We start from the raw sequence: 15,889 nt of genomic DNA on the forward strand, positions 1-15,889 counted from the left end.
ATAGTTTCGGCGATCGTTCGCTACGCTCGCGCGAGTTCGTTCAGCTCGAAAAAGGTACGGGTAACGGAACTCGACTCCGGAGTTGGAATATAGCCGAGGTTAGGCGAGATTAAGATTTCAAAGTTCCTCTGTTTCGGCCCTAATACTTCGTAAACTTCTCGTGTATACACGTCGCATCTCCGAATCAGAGGTGCGACGTATATATACGTTGTCTAGGGTCAAAGGGCCAAGTTCACAGTTTCGTTTCGGAGCGATTCGGTCGCACGAAAGCAGACGAGGAACCGATTCCTCGAATTACGGGTTCGATCGATCCGAAACTTGCCAAGTCTTCGGAATTCGCGTAGCAGCGAAGTCTTGGAACATTCTTGCGCCTGGATAGAGAACCCACGCGAGATTCCACGTCGGTTCTCGGGGCAGGGCTGTCTCTCCCCGGATCGTTCCCGTGCCAGGTCGATTCTCAGTCGGTGGATCATGATCGAGTCTGGCGATTGAGGGATCAGATGGGCCAGAGACTGACACGGGAGGTGGGGCTAATTAGTGCAATCATGAGATTAGCGTGGTAGGGGGAGGGCAAAGGCAGGCAGGCACGTAGCGTTTCACTGAAACAGGGGGGGAGCACTTGGAAGAGGGACGAGGAGGAGGCTCGTATATCGATTCGATATTCCGGACCTCGAGAGCCTCGCTTTGATGCATAATCACTTTGGTCTCACGTATCGGATCGTAGGAAGAGTCCGAGACGCTGGCTAACCCAGGCTAACCCTTCCTCTTTAAAATGGCTGCCGAGAATCCCGACCGTGTTCGATCATCTTCGCCCTGACGTTCGGATTACCGATCGCTTTTCTCCCGGGGAAAATTGTACTAGAATTTTCCATTATCGAGCAGAACCAAGGTATCGCGACATCGTAATTAACTTTCTGAGTAGTCCAGCCGACTGTGGCAAGAGCGGCGGTGCAAATAAAAAAACTGAGTCCTCGTGTAGATCGAGTAACAACGAAAGCTGCTAGCATCCAACAACGAGAAAATACAATTTGAATGTTCGACGACGGACTGTGCGCACTTTTCAATCGTACGAGAACAAAATTTGAAACTCGACAAATATTTTCACGAGCGCGCCCGATCCTCGAAGCGTTAAACACCGTCCCGAAACGGTATTCGTCGACCGAAATATCGTTGCGCCTTTCTCGATATTGAAAATCACCGCTCGCAAGTGAAACCGGTTACAACTTTAAACCATCCGCCATTGTCCGCGACGCGAGGGTGGAATAATTCGGTAAAGAAATCCCTTGCTACTTTCGACGTCCATTTTCCCACCGTTTCGTGGCACAAAACCGAGACGGACAAGGTCCTCGACAGAATTGCGTCGTGATCGAATCGACATTCAATCCGGATCGAGGGCGTCGCGCTGAGTTTACACTGGATCCGATCCAGCCACGGGATTCGGTTGAAGAGTCGTCCGTACAAATGCGATCGGTTCGCTCGAGAAACGCGTTACGGGTACATCGATAACGAGTGTGTTCCCCCCAACCCCTCCTGACGCCTGTATACTTACACGCTCCCAGTCCTCGCCGCTCCCCACCCCCTCGATTCCTTTTCTTATCCGGCGTTGTTTCTTCGAGAGACTTTCCCCATTGTTCGACCTCTCGGATGCAATGACGCGTGTGAAAGACGCGAACAACGACGCCTCGACCCGCTGGTACGCCTCCTGTTTGCACGCTGAAAGGGAATCGTTCGCGGGGAACCAATCGACCGTTTCGCGAGCAATAATTAGACCGTGGATGTGCTTGCCAGATGCAACGTAACGAGAGAAATTTTATTTTTGTACTTTTGGTGCATCTAAAAAGTAGAGACGCGGGAAGAAGGCGCGTATATACGTTGCTTTTTCCAAGAAGGCGTACGTATGCGTTTCTTATCTAGAGAAGACGCATAAATACGTCCCCCTAACAATGTTCGTATAAAACATCGCTCGCGTCATTCCCATCGCGGAAGACGCGCGCAGAGGGGACACACGACGGAGAAGGAGAGGATTGGCAGGGGACCTGCTCACAATCTGGTTCGAATGAGATCGAATGGATGTGCTCGTGGGTCATAATTAAGAGCGAGTCATTGACGTAATGCCCGCGCGTCACGTTGCCCTGTTGTTGCAAGCTACTTGCAATTAGCTGCGCGAACAGCCAATTTGCTGGCTGCGTAATAATCTTCGTTTCGGTGGAAGGGAGAGGGAGCTGTTAAATTTTCGCGGAGACATAATTGTTCGTCGAACGAACGGAGATCGATCGTCGAAACGAGCCAGATGTCCTTGCGATTTTCCTTTGGGAATCCTCCTCCTCTTCGTGCCTTACTTTCGGTACTAATCGACTGTCGTCGATTGTTTCAGGTTAAAGGAGACGGCTTTCTTCGTGGCGAAGTGGAAAGGATCGTTTTGGAAGACCAAGTGTTCAATCCGAAGAAATCAATTTTAGCGAGAACGAGTCCAAATCCTTTTAAAACTGACGCGAGTCAAGGGTGCAGTCTATCTTTCGAACGGCGCATTTCATCCGCAGCGTGAGCTCAGCCACGTGTCTCTAATTTGGAAACTGCACCAGACGTATATATACGGTCTCTAGAGACGGATGGATATATGCGAAAGGTATGTATTTTCGAGGAGTGTTTGAACCCGGTTTTCCTTACGTCCGCCGGGATGATCTTTCTTCAATTAGGATAACGTCTGCCAAACAGTGCTCGTATTTGCGCGCGTCGCGAAACGCGAAAAACTTTAGCGGAGGATAAGGCGTTTCCCTAGCGCACCGTTCGCTCATTTTTGCCGGGCTTCAATCCTTTCAGAGGCTTCGTCGCCGCCGAAAACAAGCGGCGATATATCACCCTAACGCGATTAACCCTCAAATTTTGCCTTAAAGGGATTAGACGGACACGACGGAGCAGGCTTCGGTTGCACGTGCCCCGCGTTTCGGACTGACGACACATGGACGACGATGTTGCTTGAAATTCAGTTGCTACAATTTAAATAGTTGCGTATTCTAATTAAGGTCAGATGGAAATACAGGAACACTTGGACACGATGCCTAGAAAGTACAATGTTCCACTGACAGTATACAAACCTCTGTTCGTGAGGATCGGTAACGTAGAACGCACGAAGGGTAAGATAGTTAACTCCACGGATGATGTAGAGCCCCGCGTCGATAAGGCTCGGTAATACAGAACACCCTGTGGGCGAGGTAGATCGCTCTGCTGGTAACCTACCACTCTGCCGATAAATCCTGCGATCAAAGCCAGAACAAACACATATCATCCTGATTATAAACGTTTCAACGAAGAGAATATCCACAATTCTACGCGCTGAGCCCTCCAACTATCCGAGAGCCTTCCAGTAATTGAGAAAAACAACACGACCAGCATCAGTCATCGCGTCACGACTCTGCCAGACGACTAATTCTCAACGCGACGAGTGCACAGCACATCCGCGCTTTCCGCTGGAAACAATTGCACGGTCAAAGGGTTAATGCACCGCGGCCGCGTTGCGTGCCAGCGGCCTAGTCGAGAAGATAACGCTAATAAGGTGTGGAATAGCGGGAAGTAAATTATCACTGGGAATAATGGAAACGCCATTCGCGGAAACGAGTCCACCCCGACAGGGTTCGATCCTCTTCGTCGTTGAGAAATCGTGCTATCAACGTAGCTCTCGGATGTAGACGCGATATAGAGATGACGAAAATGACGTTCCATCTCTGGACGGAACAATTCTCCAACAGCTTCTGGGGGGAGATTACGCGTAATTTTTTGTGACATGGAAGATACTAGGAGTGATCACGATCCATCGACCGCGGTGGAAAGTTTCGCGATCGGGAGAAAAAATTCGATCAACAAGCGAGGTGGCGCTGCGTCTCAGGCAGAAGCCATTTCGAGCAGCTGACGAATTGAAGCGGTTGTCAGCGCATCGATTAGCTTCCGAATCTCGTTTGAATAACTGGCTGGGTCGACGTCAGCGATTCGAAACAATAGCCTGCTATACCTGTAACGGAACTGCATCTGTGCGTTGCACATGCACCGGAAACCCGACCAGAAGACGCCTGTTTTGCGATTACACGCTCCAATTCCGATTCTACTCCGTCGACCAGATTCGGAAGGCGGCGCGGGAGAGGGACAAGAAAACGAAGCGACCAGGGCAGGAGAATGCGAGCGGTGTCGTTGGTTCCCTCGTTGAATTCCCCGCGATGTCGCTCGACTTCTCGGTAACCGACGACCCTGTAGATTATTAACTCGACGAAATGAGCGATCAGAGCTTGGTTATACCTCCTACGGCTTGGCTTCGAAAACTGTCGCTGGGATCAACTTGAATGCCTTGTATGATAATGAAAAGCATGGAGCGTGTAGAAGCACGCATGGAATCAACAATAGGCCAAAAATAAAAATGGGAAAAATGTCGTAAGGAATTACGAGCGATCGTTAATCGATAACGTAAATCAAACGGGATTCCAGGGAGCGCGACTATTACAAGAATTTTCCAACGTTGCGCGCGACCGGGGATTAGCGAGACGTCCAGTGTCCGATCGCGGGACGGAAGCGGAAATACGAGGAATCCGCGCGAAATTTCCGAAGGAATGCGAAAAATCGCCAGCGCGGCACGCGTGACTTATGATAAGTGCTTCGTCGGGGATATTCCCGAGGGATCATCAATTTCAACGTTCACCCTCGCCTGTCCCGCCTCGCAACCCCTTAACCCCGACCAGGCCGACCTGCTTTTTCTTTAAACATGCCCCCACCCTTTCTTTCCTGGTAATATATCATGCGACGGCGAATGCGTTTTCGCGACGTGCACCCAGGTACAAGCGAACGAGTCGATCATCGGGTGTCCGCGTTTAAATAACGACGCCACGCCAAATGTCGCCGATCTCGCTTGTTAACGTACATATGCGCCATTACGCTCGTTTCCTAATCTCTTGTACACCCCTTCTTAGTTTCTGATTGCTTACGTAAGATCGTATATGTACGATTCACCTACGACATGACCGTATATACACGATGTATCGCGTAGTACGAAATCGTCTACTATCGTTTTCAAAGTCCTCGCGTACATCGTTACAGCCAGGATATAAACTCTTTACGCCGCGGGCAAGTTAGGGGCAATAATTTGAAAAAGACAACGTCGAGTAACAATGTCCAGTTTTACTTCTGGTTTTACACTTTGATCGTTATCGCGGCGCGCCCCCAACGGCGGACCGCTCACGAGGGTGTTTTATTGTTTCCAATGTCTCCCTGTATTTTCCGGGGGGAGTATCTTATCGGCCATCGGCGGATTCGTTTCGTCTCAAAGCACCTCGCGTAACCGCGGTCTCGAATCTCTCATAAAAATCTCAATTACATCACGCTGCTCGTGCAATCTACGACGATCACGATTTAAAGCCTCTCCCGGTAACCTATCGCGTCCAGCCGATACGACGTTAAAACATACCGTATGAAAACGCAGAAAAAAATACCCGCGATATCCTTCTGCGCGTCCGTAACACGGAATGAGTTTCGGATAACGCGTCCCAGAGGGGGGAATAAAATCCATCCTATCGGGGAGCGCCAAGTTTACGAGGATACCTAACCTCCTATCGAATTTTTTGCGCTCATTTGTCGTATATATTCACTTGGAAGCGTCGATGCTCGTCAACCTTCACCAGAAGGTAATATTTAAATATCAGAATCTGAGTACTTTTTTCATTTCTAGGCATGTGCGGTGTGCATTCGAGGTAGTCGTATATAAACGTTGCACTCTAGAGTGTCGATACTCGTAAAATTTCGTCAGAAGATAATATTTGAATATCAGAATCTTAGAGTACCTTTTAATTTCGAGTCGTGTGCTGTGTACATTCGACGCAGTCGTATATATACGATCTCGCTATGGGTGCTCAAGGAGCTGTTTGAAAACGTAGAAAAAAAAAGCATAATATCCCTCGACGTGTCCGTGTCGCTGGATGAGTTTCGGATAACGCGTCCCAGAGGGTGGAATAAAATGCATCCTATCGGGGCCACGGAGTTTACGAGGCGCCTTCGAGAGAGATACCTAACCTCCTATCGAATTTTGCGCTGATTTCAATCTGAGCGCCGCGAATGTAACGGAGCACAGCAAAAACCAATGAAGATCGAACCGGGACGATAAGTCGGCCGAGCGGTTCGAGGAGCGTTTAAAGTTTCCGCGCTCCTTTTCTTTCACGGTAGTTGGACTCGGTCGTCGTTCCTCTCCACGGGTTTCTCGAACCTCCTAGCGGCCGTGTCGCGTCGAATCGACATTTGAAATATGCTATCGTAAATTAGCTTCCACCCGCGGAGTCGATTTTCTCGCCAGCCGTGCTCGACGAATGGAATCGCGCGCGTTTCTTGGAAACGTAAGATGGAAGAAGATATGGAGCTTCTGGCTCTTCGGAGATATTTACTCGTTTATTTATTTAACTGGTAAATTAGGTCGGTATACAGAGATTCTTCTCTGAAAGCGGATATATACGGTGTCTGTAAATAGACGTTCATGTAGACCTCCGTATATGAACGTCTTCCTCGTATATACACGACTTGCTCTAACGTTTGTACTATTCTCCCACAATCGGATTCTATGCCAGAATAACCTCGATCATTCCAATGTTTTCGTGTTCTCCGTCGAGTCGTCTTTGTTTCCAAACGATCTACTTAAAAATCTCGTAAATTATCGTCCTCCCGTGCCAGATACTTCCCTCCTTGTTAGCTGTAACGCGTCCTCTCTCGGCCAACTTTTCGAGATGCACAGTTGCCCCGATTGTAGTTCCATCGCAGAAAAATCTCGCGAGATACGCGTCCGCGGTTCGCGAACTTCGTGTTAGCGAATCACCGTCCGGATCAATGCGATAGGGCGGAAGAAGGGTCCCGAGGAGTTGGTCGTCGTCGATCGTCGCTGGAACACGTCGTCACGGAGACAAGTTTTTATCGGTTGGCCTCGCGTCGCTCGAACTTCGTTGGCCTCCCCGTCGTCTTACGTAGCAGAACTTCATAACCGACAGAGAACGAGCCCGGAAGTTTGCTAACGGGCTGACTCAGACGGTTCTCTCCCCCTTTTCGACGAGAGGAAATTCGCGGTAATACGCAACGATTCTGCTGAGGAGTCGTAAAAATGTCCGCTCGAGATTTCGTCAAACGCCGCTCTCCCAGAAACGAACGCGCTTCCAGGACGAAGGCTCTCGAAACTTCGTGGCCAAATTAGCAAAATAATTTCATTACTTTCACCACTTTATTATTCCCACCGATGTCGTTCGCTTCTCTAGGTTGTAGACAACTCCAGACCGCGTATACACGATTGTTGACAATTCCAGGCCGTACATATGCGGCCTTCGCCATATCGTCTCACTGGATATTGCATTACAGGAAAAAAGAGTCGTTCTATACAAGTTTCGATAAGAGAGGGCCATTTCTGCGATACTGTTGCGTCGACCATCGAGCTCGTTTCTTTGTTTCGCGATGACGATAAACCTCGGTTTGACGGGGATCTCGCGACTCCGGTTTTGCCGTGGAGCCATCGATTTAGGTGTTCTTAAACGAACACAGAGCCTGACTAATTATAAAGTTAAATTAAATATTGATATGCAAGGATTCAACTTCCTCCGCGAAATAGGTTGTGTCCCGTGGAATTTTGCACGAGCTTCTCAGACATGCGATCACTGATTACCGCCGCATTTGTAAACAGAGAATATTTAAATGAAGTGACGGGAGCGGAAACTTCCCCGAGTAATTAGAAAGAAAGTTACAGTATAATAACTACTGGAATCCTGTCGCTTCTGTAAACATTATTCAACGCCGAACTGGGACGGAACTTCGGCGGTTAATTTAAATTTTAATACGGTTCGATCGCGTGGACATCAACGCACAAATTTCGTCGGGGGTGAAAAAGACAAACGCGCGAATTTCCATTCGGCGTCGTTTGTCATTCATAGATTGCCAATGTAAATTAGTTCGGTCGATTGGCAACGATTTTATAGCGAACAAATGGGACGCGAATTCTGTAAGTGACTTAGTTTTGGCTAACTAACTATGAATAGGTAAGTCGTTACGTACGATTACGTATATACAGAGGTATACAAGATTCGCGAATATACGTATATCGCATATATACGAAGGACGATACGTGGATTATTCGATAACTTGAAACATTTGCCTGTATTAAGAGAAAATGGTAATTAATTTTGAAGATCATGGACCGAGGGCGAAGCAACGAACAGCTGACTCACAATTCGCGGACTCGCACCAATTTTACTCTTTCCAGGCAGGCGTATTTCTGTAGGAGGTCCTGTTCTACCGAGTTGACTCAGCCAACCTTGGCTGCCTCATCGGCTGAGAAATCTCAGATTAGAACGCCGCGCCTAAAATCGCGGTGCAACGACCAAAATGCACGCGCGGTATCGCGGAGAAGTTTACGTCACGTTTACACGACAGCACCGCCGTCGCCGCGGTGGCGATCGATAAATATGATCGTAGGAGAATGCCATGGCGCAATGGCCGCTTACCCGTGATCGCGACGAGTCCCCAGATGCGAGATTAACGCTTCGGAATCGCTCCGTTTCACGCGATCCACGGACCCGGTGAGCGTTGCGCGACCGCTTAAACGCTACCTCGATCGAAACGTCGATTAATCCGATCACTTTTCCTCTCCTTCGATTACTCAACTTCCCTCCGATCTAATTTCGCGTCGTATTATAATCTGTGATTCCTCGATGTTCCTCCTAAGTAACTACGGGGAACGTGTATATACACGGCCTCTGGGAGTGGAGGCTTTTACCAGAGCCGTATATACACGGTCACTGGAAGGAGAGTATGTTACCAGAGGCGTGTACATATACGCTTCCATCACTGGAAGTATACACCATATACGTCATATAAAGTGGAGTGATCCACGAAGTTCTTCGGGAAATCTTTGAACACGTTACTTTCCATGACAAACGAAACAATCGACTCGGGAATCCTTGCAAGCTTCCATCCGACTTCCTAAACTAGAATCTGTCGAGAGTCTATTCTCCATCCCATAGCGACGAGACCAACCAAGCAGGACAAGTTCCCTGGTCCCTGGAGCTTCATCCTAACCAAGTCGATTCTTTCGTTGGCAAGACCATAAGCGCGGACAATGGCGTACTCACCGGACTCCGAGACGGATGGACTGCCCGCAGACCTGTCGGAGTTCCTGGAGCTGGCCGTGGAGCTGGTGGAAGAGGCCGTTCCGAGCGAGCACTCGGAGACGCTGCGCCGCTTGGAGAGGAGCGCCGCGGCGGCGGCGGCGGCTGCGGCTGCGGCTGCCCCTGGGCCGCAGGAGGAGCCGGTAGGCGCGCTCGAGCTCAACCCGTGCAACCCGTGGAGCCCATTCAGACCCGTCTGGCTCGTCAGCTGCTCCAGCCGTCGCCTGAGGAACCTTTGCTCGCGGGACAGCTGTTCCTTGTGCACGGCGTGCTTGCGTTCGCGCTCCTCCAGGTTCTGAAACCGAGGGACGAACCCGATTATGCTACGCACATGACTAGAGGCCGTGGGTGTCTCTGACGATGTTGCATCGTCCCGTGCCGGATCGATACCACTGGGAAAAGGGAATCCTGGCACGGGTCAGGCCAAATGAACCGTGGGATATGTGCTCGACGGATTTACCGTCGCGACGGGGAACCTTTGGCAGACCTACTACTAACGTTAGAGATCGTATATACACGATCTCGGTACTCTACAAGGGACATATATACACGTCCTCTAAAAGTAGCTAAGACGGATATTCAGTACCATAAGTATATTCGTACCCACTGTGTCTATCGAAGGAATTTGCTTAATTTAAATGATAGGTTTGATGTTTCCAAATCGATGTTTCATTAATCCTTTATTTACTGAATTTCTCAAAAAATTTTTTAATCTAGACGCCCATCTTGGTCTTATATCATAGTATAGAGTTGTCAACAATTAAAAACGAACTTAACGTAAATAAAGGGTTAATTAATTCTCCAATTTTCGAACCATTCGTCCACCTCTCGTTCTCTGAAACCCAGATACCGGGTAATCCATTCGACGCGATGCCACGAACCAAGTATTTCTTAATGCGTTTACGGGGAAATTATACGAGAGGAGATCCGTATTACGAGCGGGCCCGACGTTAACCGCGTTGCGGTCGTTTCGAAGTCGCGCAATTGGCTTGCTTTTTCCTCCGTCTTCGTTTATCGCCCGGCTCGCGGTATTAATTCGACGGGCAGGTTTATAGGTACAAAACTGTTGAAAAATTGCGGAATTACCGGTAAATCGTGGTCGGCTAATCTCTCGGATTACGATGAACTTTCGGGTAATACGCGAAGTCTGACGTGAAATTTGAATAACTCGTGCGCCGCGTTGGAACACACTTTGGGTATGTATAACGAGAGTGCTCGCCATGAATTTCGTTACATTTTCATCCTAAAAGCCCAACGATCTTTCTCGAACAACTTCCCTTTGTAGGTTCGCGAACGAAAACTCGTTGGAAATCGGATCGTTAGGGAAGAGGTACGTGTACGTGTTTCAAAAGGAGACTGTCATTATTAGAGACGCATATATGCGCCTTTCACTCGTCACACGCATACATATGTGACCTCTGAGAACAACAATCGTCCTCTAGACGTATATATGCGTCCTCCAGTCATCAGACGTATATATGCGTCCTCCAGTCATCAGACGTATATATACGTCTGCTCTTAAAACAGAGGTACCAACCATTCGGGGTTCCACCACGATGGAAAGGGCCTCCAAGAAGGAGGCCCCCGAAGGTCAAACACGAACAGTCACCGTTTACACGGTTGGAATTAGAAGACTTCCTATTCCACCAAGAAGCGAAGTTGTTTCTTTCCTCGCCACGTAATCGTCGCACACTCCACCCGGCGGGTGCGGCTCTGAATTTATTTTAAACGGAATTAACGTCGACTACCCGCGTCTATCGCGTGCACGGAATACGTATGCTCGCGGTGAAAATCCGATTAAACGTTTCGAGATGGAATCTTTCGTTGGGGTTACAGATGGAGGGGACGGGTGGGAGGAGTCGATTTAACGGAAACTCCGTGAACCCGAAAGTCCGTCGGATTTCTAATTTTATTTACTCGTCCGATACTCCGCTACCATTTCAATGGACAACGATTATCGAAGGAATATCTTCCTTCTGTATTTTTATTATTAAAAAAAACCAACGTTCCCTTCGAAGGAATGAAAAATATACACGATAAAGGTTTCAGTGAAATCGTGGGTACTTTTCTCGTGAAATAAAAAAAAAAAAAAAAAACGCACCACTTTGATTCGGGTCGTGCACGAGAATAAAAAGAGGGGGGAAAGGAAGAAACGAAAGAAGCTGGCATGTAAATAAACGCGGTAAGAAGAACGACACGGGGGAGGAAGTGGTTGAAAGAGGGGTAGGTGGAAGCTGTCTGCGATTTATGACACCCTTCCGGAACACTACACAGTAGTCCCCTGTAATCACTTCTTCCATGCGGAAGTGGAGAACGTCTTGGAATAAGAGGGACGGGGTAAAAAGCGAGGCTGGAGGACAGGGAGATGCAAAGATAAGCAATTGCCTGGGATGGTGGCGAAATGAGGGGGGAGAGGGTGCATAGGGGGAGCGATTAGAAAGGAAGGAATTGACCGTGACGGCATCCAGCTTGCTAATGAAAAAGGAAGAAAATGCACCACGCATTTTTTTATCATGCTTCGTGTGTTGCTTTTTTGTAAGATAAGAGTTCACAGAAACGCGGAGTCGATTCTCATTCTTCGATTTAAATATTGCAGATTTATTCTTTTTTCGCGAAAAATACGTTTACTAACAAAATACACAGGACGTTAATAATCGAAATTAATCTACAGTTGCCAAGAAATAAGCCGGTGTTCGAGGAAACCTCATAATTCACGGCTCTCTTATCTTTTAAGAGGATCACGCATTCTTAAAAACGTGTCACTTTGGAGAGACGGATTAGAGCGAAATGAAATGGAACGCACGAATATTAACACTTATTATGCTCTTAACCTTCTTCTCGCGGATTAGCTGAAGCGATGCGGAAAATCTCGTCAAAACCACTGAAACTTAAAGTTCTCCATATTCCTCGCGGCTGCTTCCCGTAGCGTTCCAATCGAGACAACGTTTATAAATAAATGAAAACTCTACGACTTCTAAAATATAGAGAAATTCATAGTAAACGTGTATATACGGCCTCTGGAAACAGTCATTGACCATGGGCGTATATACACGACCTTCGAAGTATGGAATCATTCGTAGAAGACGAATATATATACGGCCACTGGAAACACCAGCGTATATATGCGGTTCCTGCAAGTGGAGTCACATTCAAGAGACGTATATCGTCCACTTTCAACCGTAATCTTCTCAGTTCCCAGATACCTTCGAAAACACACCGGGTGGATTTAGCAACGGAAGCACTCAAGTGGGCCAAACTCATCCGTTCGCAACTTAACAAAAACAAACGTATTACGCTTGCTCGGTAGCTTTTAATCCCCACACCGGAGATAGAGCTAGATTAGCGAAGTTGCAATGAACCATTTTGACTAACCCAGCGCTCCCAGCGTTACCTTTCCACCATCCGATCTCGTACCACCATGGATGTACCTTGGACATCTCGCTAGCCACGCGCGCGCGTTCCTCTCGTATCCCGTATACCGTCGAACGGTGACACGATAAACACAGAAATTTCACGTGTCGCAGCTGCGCGACCGATTCGTATTCCGCGAGCCACGCAGCGGACGGTACGTCGTATCGGGCTTTATTGGCCAGTGGGACATATACGTACGTTCCGCCTCCCGTCGAGCAGGATGCGACCGTACGTGGAATACAAACTCGCATTATTCGATACGGGAATACACGCGGCGGTATAATAAATTTTATTTACATTATTCAACCGCCAGTGCATTGCACCGTAAACGGGAGTAACATAATTGCAGGAAGCACTCTCGCAGGGGATGCATTATCATTCAGCTTCCACGTAAGTCGATGGCTACGTAAGTAGGTGGCTGGACTTGGGCTATCTGTGACAGAGCTTGCTGGACACAGGATGCATTCTGGAACACCTTTTTGTTTATTATGTTTGTTGTAGCGATTAAGAGTGCTAATAACCTTGGGTGAATATTTTTAGGTGGTCCTGGTGCTTCGAATGGTCTCGGTCCTCTGCTTCCACGTGTCACCAGCTGACTGCTACTACTCCGAAGGTACTAATCCCAAATAAAGAACCTTCTCCATTTTCAGGTGTTTCTGATCCCCAGAAGATTCTGCTACCTCACCAGAGAACTCACGGTCCTGCAACCTTTGCTCCCACACCCAGCAAACGATTCCTTTCCAAAGTGAGTAAAGATAAAACGAAGCTAACGTAGGGTTAAGAGAACGTTGATATCCCCTACTTGAGGCCTATCGAGGCATCGTTCGTTCGAGACGTTCGCAAATAATCTGTCCGGGGCGAGTCGGGCGATATATTCGCCGGATCGGGGCAGCCGGCGATGACTCTTTGCCGCTGGACTGCGGATAAACGGAATGCCGCCGCAGGTCGGAGGTAACCCCACGCAGAAACGGAATATTCATTACTCGATGCATCGCTCGCGGCTGATCACGAACCCAGCCGCTTTCGTGGGCGTCCGTTTCTGGGTTATGCAGCCTGGTGCAATATGCATGTGCGTGTCCCCGTCGATGCAGCGTGCAGAGCAAGGGGCATGGGGCGCGCATGACGCACACGTGCGACAATGCGTGTCGGCGACGACCCTTTCGAACAATACTGCTCGCTTCTGCAATCTTCTTCTTCTTCTGGAAGACTTGATATGCATCCTCTTAAAGTGGAGTCACATTCGAAAGACGTACATATGCGACCTCTGAAAGTATATTCACATTCGAAAGACGTATATGTGCGACCCGTCGAGTACTCCACGCTCCCTTCTACTTAGAGGGGAACCACCTGCTTCTTCATCCGCACAAAAACTGACTAAATCCCTCTGTTAGCCTGACCAGACTAGAAAACCCACTTCTCGAATCACCAACTCGGGCTGGAGTAGCCCCGAAAATACCATTTCCGGTTAGCGAGCCAACTCCTCGGACGATCCCCGTGACGCCCGAAGAATCCATGGTAGTCGAACGTGCCAGGACGGTACACTAAAATGGAGTAGGAGGACTCGATAAAAATGCCTCGGAGCGCGTCACAGGAAATCAGGGTGGTTCGACCCCGCCGTAACGTTCCCTCGATCTCCCTCGGCAGCTCCCTTTAGTCAATGGGATCGATCGAAACGACCGTGCCGGGGCGGAATGAAATTAACAACGCGGACGTGGACCAACAATCCATGAAACGTGGAACAAGAGCGCGAGTGCTTTCTTCCTTAGCGGAAATGGATTGCGGAGGAAGCGTGCGCCTGCTCGATTTAAAGAAGTAATTTTGCCACGGTGAAATCAGGCTGGATCTACGGGGATCGGGGGGGAATACTTTTTCAACGAGAGGGCATAAATTCTTCCCAGAGGATTCGTTTCGGTTGGACCCCCGTTCCTGTGGGGGGATATTTAATGGTCGCGAACGGGCGCTTAGCGACAATTGTGTTTAATTGCCGGGAAAATGCAGCCCCCCTTCTTCGTTTCCCTCTTCTAGACGCGTTTATCAAGGTCAGGCCTGCGTCAAAGGTTAGATAACTCGGGAAGAGGAGTCCTTGGGCCCGAGACGCTTGCTTAATTTTCTGTGGCAGATTGCACGACCGTGAAATGGATAACCTCTTCGGGGCTGAACGGTCGATTCGTTTCATGATACGTCGTGGCTTTTGTGCGTGACTCTACATTCAGAAGTCATATATATATACGTCTTTCGAATGTGAATATAGTTTCAGAGGCCGTACATATACGTTTTTCGTCTATGACACTACGTTCAGACCGCATACATACGATTGGTGACAATCGAAAGCGTATATGTATGTCGCAATTATCAAAATCATCACCCATTATCTCAACAAATATAGGTTACCCGCACGGGCAAGGTCGTCCGCTCCCAGGCAGATTCCATTGCCCCGAGCCGCTAGCGGACTCTGTGTCTCGCAGGAACCGACCGCTCGGCTGATTTATCGCGGGGGCGATTGAATTCTCGTGCCACGGTGTCGCTGCTTCTCTTCCGAACGCAATTTCCACGCGATTTTATTGCTCATGCAGCGTCTTTATGGCGATTTGGGCGGCGCGGAGAAACGCTGACTCGGAGTTGACCGTCTCTGAATACATTTGGGGCGAGTTTTAATCACTCGGGGCAGACGCTGTTCGTCTTGCGACGGATGCAATAATCGGACTTGTAGTTTGCGGCGACGGGCATCCTTTTTGGTACCTTTAAGATTCGAAATTGATACTCTCCATTCCGTGAGAGATATTTCTTACGATCGTAGATGTAGGAAAAATAAGGCTCGGAGATTCAATTCCACGATTCGTGGATTGTAGAATTCATGGATTCCACGATCTATGGACTTGTAGATTCGTGGATTCCATCATTCGTATTCGACACTTCATTCTTCTGCACAAAATCCGCGATACTATGCAATCTTTTGTGTTTATTTCGAAGCAAGTTGAGCTATATTTCGTGGCTTGCCGTCGTCCCCGAAACCGTAGAGATGTTCCGAAAGCACGCGAAACGCCGCGTCCCGGTTCGCATAGAGTCGTTTCTAAAGCGGAAGTCGTGCCATTGTCATGTTCCTTAACGCGATCGCAGCCTGTTGCTGTCCTTCTTCGGCAGACAGCGACGTGCCACGCTTAATACCATAACGCGTCGATTGCATTAAAACGGGATGCTGTATCGTACGCGAGTGGCGGTTTGCTCCAACGACGACGTCGGGAAAAAAAAAAGGAGCAAAAGGATCGAACGGAAAGGGGGATGGAAAATGACTGGCGAGGCCAGCGGAAAAA

At 48.7% G+C, this 15,889-nt stretch overlaps 1 protein-coding gene across 4 annotated transcripts in view; it reads right to left on the reverse strand.

The window, feature by feature from the left end:
• Positions 1 to 15,889, reverse strand: part of LOC128874835 (max dimerization protein 1-like) — a 172,415-nt gene that overhangs the window by 50,096 nt on the left and 106,430 nt on the right. For all 4 annotated transcript variants that reach the window (XM_054119933.1, XM_054119935.1, XM_054119936.1 and 1 more), the window contains exon 6: positions 9,132 to 9,462. In XM_054119933.1, the coding sequence (XP_053975908.1) occupies positions 9,132 to 9,462 (331 nt within the window). The remainder of the gene's footprint in view (positions 1 to 9,131; positions 9,463 to 15,889) is intronic.

Source organism: Hylaeus volcanicus, chromosome 4 (genome assembly GCF_026283585.1).
Source record: "Hylaeus volcanicus isolate JK05 chromosome 4, UHH_iyHylVolc1.0_haploid, whole genome shotgun sequence".
Taxonomy (NCBI): domain Eukaryota; kingdom Metazoa; phylum Arthropoda; class Insecta; order Hymenoptera; family Colletidae; genus Hylaeus; species Hylaeus volcanicus.